At 42.9% G+C, this 3,747-nt stretch overlaps 1 protein-coding gene across 1 annotated transcript; it reads left to right on the forward strand.

Annotated features, from left to right (window-relative positions):
* Nucleotides 1-390: 390 nt before the first annotated feature.
* LOC138348247 (uncharacterized) lies at nt 391-3,184 on the forward strand. Its single transcript, XM_069296982.1, has one exon. It carries the CDS (start codon nt 1,976-1,978, stop codon nt 3,182-3,184), a length of 1,209 nt encoding a protein of 402 aa, XP_069153083.1. The 5' UTR covers nt 391-1,975.
* The last annotated feature ends 563 nt before the right edge of the window (nt 3,185-3,747 follow it).

Consider the following 3,747-nt stretch of genomic DNA (forward strand, 5'->3'; position numbering starts at 1 on the left):
ATTATCATTATAATAATGTGTGAAAATGAGTAAGGAATCAAATTGTTAACTTTATTAATTATATTATTATTTGCAAGTTACAGTGGATCAGAATTGAAATTGTACCAACTTGAACGTGATTTCTATATATATATATTTATCATAGTGGTAATGTTAATGACGATTAAAAAAAATTGAGGGTAATTATCGATCAGTAAAGATAATTAATTGTTGAGGGATAGTTTCTAAGAATATAACCTGTGTCAATTTGAGTTCTGAAAAATTTTGGGTTTTCTTGTAACTAAAATATTATGTCCATGATTTTGATTTTTAGTGTTTCTCTAATTCCTTGTTATAATTGTCACATATAATTTAAGTTTGGATATATTGAGATAGGTAAATAAATATAAAGTGTAATGTATTTTGTGAATAGCATTAGACTTGTGATATTTGAGGAATTAAGACTTAATCGTAAACTTGAAAATTGGAGAAAAGTTAAAAGAGTTGACATGTCAAATGACATCAAAAGTTAAGAACTTGATTATAAATTTGTGCTCTATGATTTTTGGTCTATGTTAGACACGTAGTGATATGGATGTTGTTAGGTTTAAAATCTTATTGTGATCGTTAATAGGAATAGATTGTATTGGTTTGGAAGTACAACGAAAGGAAAAGGCTCAAGTTCAGAGTGATTGTTCGACTATTTGAGGCAAGTGGATTTCTAAGCTCTTGTTAAGCGTACGAAATTCGTGTATATCCTTGTGTGATGTTGAGAATGATTTAGAGACTTGTTGTTTATTTGTTGGTGTTGTATTTCTTGTTGTAAATTGTGTTTGGTTATCAAATGGTTATCTCCTCCCTTTTCATTTGAGCATGTCATTTGCATTGTATCTGAGACATTGTTGTGGTAAGAGGATGGTGTACTATTTTCGAGGGTCGTATCGCGCGCCGCGACGGATATTATATTTCGAGGGACGTATCGCGCGCCGCGAAGGTTACTACTTATCGAGGGTCGTGTAGTGCGCCGCGACAGATGCATGGACAGATATGTCCCCCATGGGTCCCGGACTGAGAGACAGCGGGTGTGTATCGTTAGGGAAGACATGCATCACTATATTTGACATTGCATCTCATGGCATTACACATTTTATTATTGATGAACTTGAACATGTGTTTTGTTGATCCTGTGAGTGTTTCTCTGTGAAGCTTGTGACTGTTGAATATTGAGTTGTTATTGAGAATGTGTAAACTGATAGAGTGTGGTTATTGAGTTGTGTGTTTGGTAAACTGTAACCTATTAGACTGTATCGTAGAGGTTTAGATATGGTATAAGGAGTGCCCGTATTTTGTTCACTTAACTTGTGTTTAGAGGTTTGCTTGTTGGGTACCGCGTGGTTTGGTACTCACCCCTTGCTTCTACAAATTTTTGTAGGATACGAGCCTGGATCATCGTGATACTTGTCATTCTTTTCGTTTCCGAGGCATCTTGTGGAGGATTGTGAGGTAGCTGCTTGTCATCTCAGCGAACTTTCCTACTCCAGTTTATGACTTTGTTTTTACTTGAAAGACAACTTCATTCAGACTTCTACTTTATTTCAATTCTAGTATTTACATTAGAGGCTTGTGCACGTGACAACCTGATTTTGGGGATTGGATTAATATAACTTGGTTTCATAATAGGAATTGTTGTTGGATTGTCATTTACTTCCGCACTTTGTTAGATATTTGGTTTTAGGCTGACTTGTCTTGGTGGGATAAGACGAGTGCCATCACACCCATTTTTGGGTCGTGACAAAATGGTATCAGAGCCCCAGGTTCATAGGTCTCACGTGTCTACAAGCCGAGTCTACGTAGAGTCTCAAGGGTCAGTACGGAGACGTCGGTACTCATCTTTGAGAGGCTACAAAGATTACTAGGAAACTTCCTTTTGTTCATTGTTTCTCATCGTGCGTAGTTACCTTCGTTAGTACTGAGTTGTTGTATACTCTATTGACAGATGACGAGGACTAGAACTAATGTTACTGGTGGTAGAGGGGAGGCACTTCCCGAGGCAGTTGTTGAGGCCCCAGCTAGGGGTAGGGGTATATCTCGAGCTAGAGGTCGTGCTAGTAGTACGACAGTAGCCAGAGGTCGTGGACGTGGAGCAGCACCACTGAGAGGTAGTGCTAGAGAGGTCTCTACCGAACCTCAGATTGATGACATAGAGGACCAGGTTCCTTCAGATCCCATAGTCACACCTTTGCTTCAGGATACGCTATTGAGGGTGTTAAGTGTGTTAGAGGGATTTTCTCAGGGTGGTGGTGCAACTACCACACCACATGACTCTCGTACTAGAGAGGGGGCTCAGACCCAAGAGCAGCAACAAGCTCCGGTTGTTCAGGATGCGGTGGGGCAACTACCAGTAGATCCCGCGGTTCAGAATGATATTGCACCAGCAGTTGGGGGTCAAGTTGCATCGATGGTTGTTCTGACAGAGGATGAGCAGCGTAGGTATGAGAGATTTCGAAAGATGGACCCACCTCAGTTTCAGGGTGGGAAGAGCGAGGACGCTCATGAGTTTCTAACTACCTGCCGAGAGTTACTAGAGGTGGTTGGATTAGCTGAGTCACATGGGGTTAGATATGCTACACTCCAGCTTCGTGGACTAGCGAGAGACTGGTGGAGGACTTATTCGGGGGTTTTGCCAGTTGGATCTCCTCCAGTGACTTGGGAGCAGTTTGCTAGTGCATTCCAAGATCGTTTTATCCCATGGAGCGTGAGAGAGGAGAGTCGCTTGAGGTTTGAGAGTTTGAGACAGGATGGTTTATCGGTCACAGAGTATGAGGCGCATTTTTGCCAGTTGTCTAGGCATGCGTTGGCCATTATTCCAAATGAGACAGAGAGGATCCGCAGATTTGTGAGGGGATTGACTTTCTCTATCAGGTCAGCTGTGTTTCGGGCATCTAGGGAGGGGGCTTCTTTTCAGTCCATTGTGAGCGCCGCCAAAGAGGCAGAATTGATGGAGAGAGAGGAGTTTGGGGACCCTAAAAGAGCCCGTATATCAGGACAGTTTCATGGTGCCTCATCTGGAGGTAGGGGATCACAGAGAGTGAGTGGTTCTTTTCAACAGCGGGGACCTATTCATGCATCTATGCCGACATTTGAGGGTGGCCAGACATCTAGGGGTTCTTATAGCCCGGGTCAGAGCTCGTACGGTTCACAGTAGCGACCTACAAAGTGAGGAAATTATAGTGGGTTTTCAAGGTCCACACAACAGTTCCCAGGTCAGAGATTTTGTTTTACTTGTGGAGATCCCGATCATCTAATGCGGCAGTGTACTTCACAAAGGGGTCGTGGTGGTCCTCGACCTAATTCTTCATTCCAGACTAGACCACCAGCACCACAGGGTAGAGGTCGTGGCAGAGTTCAGTCAGGTAGAGGTGATAGAGTTTTTAGTAGTGGTGTTGCAGCTCAGCAGAGTGGGGGTAGAGGTACCACCCAGGATGGAGGTGGACGAGGAGGCCACTGCTATGCTTTCCCCGGGAGACCTGAGGTGGAGACCTCTGATGCTGTTATTACATGTATCATCCCAGTATGCCATCGACCTGCGTCTGTGTTGTTTGATCCAGGTTCTACATTCTCTTATGTGTCTACGTATCTTGCTGCTAAATTTGATATGATATGTGATAGTATGACTGTACCTATTCGTGTTTCTACACCCGTGGGTAAACCCTTAGTGGTGGATCGAGTGTATCGATCCTGTCTTGTTTCTTTGGCTGGGTATGACAC

Source organism: Solanum lycopersicum, chromosome 4 (assembly GCF_036512215.1).
Source record: "Solanum lycopersicum chromosome 4, SLM_r2.1".
NCBI classification, from domain to species: Eukaryota; Viridiplantae; Streptophyta; class Magnoliopsida; order Solanales; family Solanaceae; genus Solanum; species Solanum lycopersicum.

Coding starts and splice junctions, on each gene's coding strand:
- LOC138348247 (XM_069296982.1), top strand. CDS start 1,976: ATGACGAGGACTAGAACTAATGTTACTGGTGGTAGAGGGGAGGCACTT.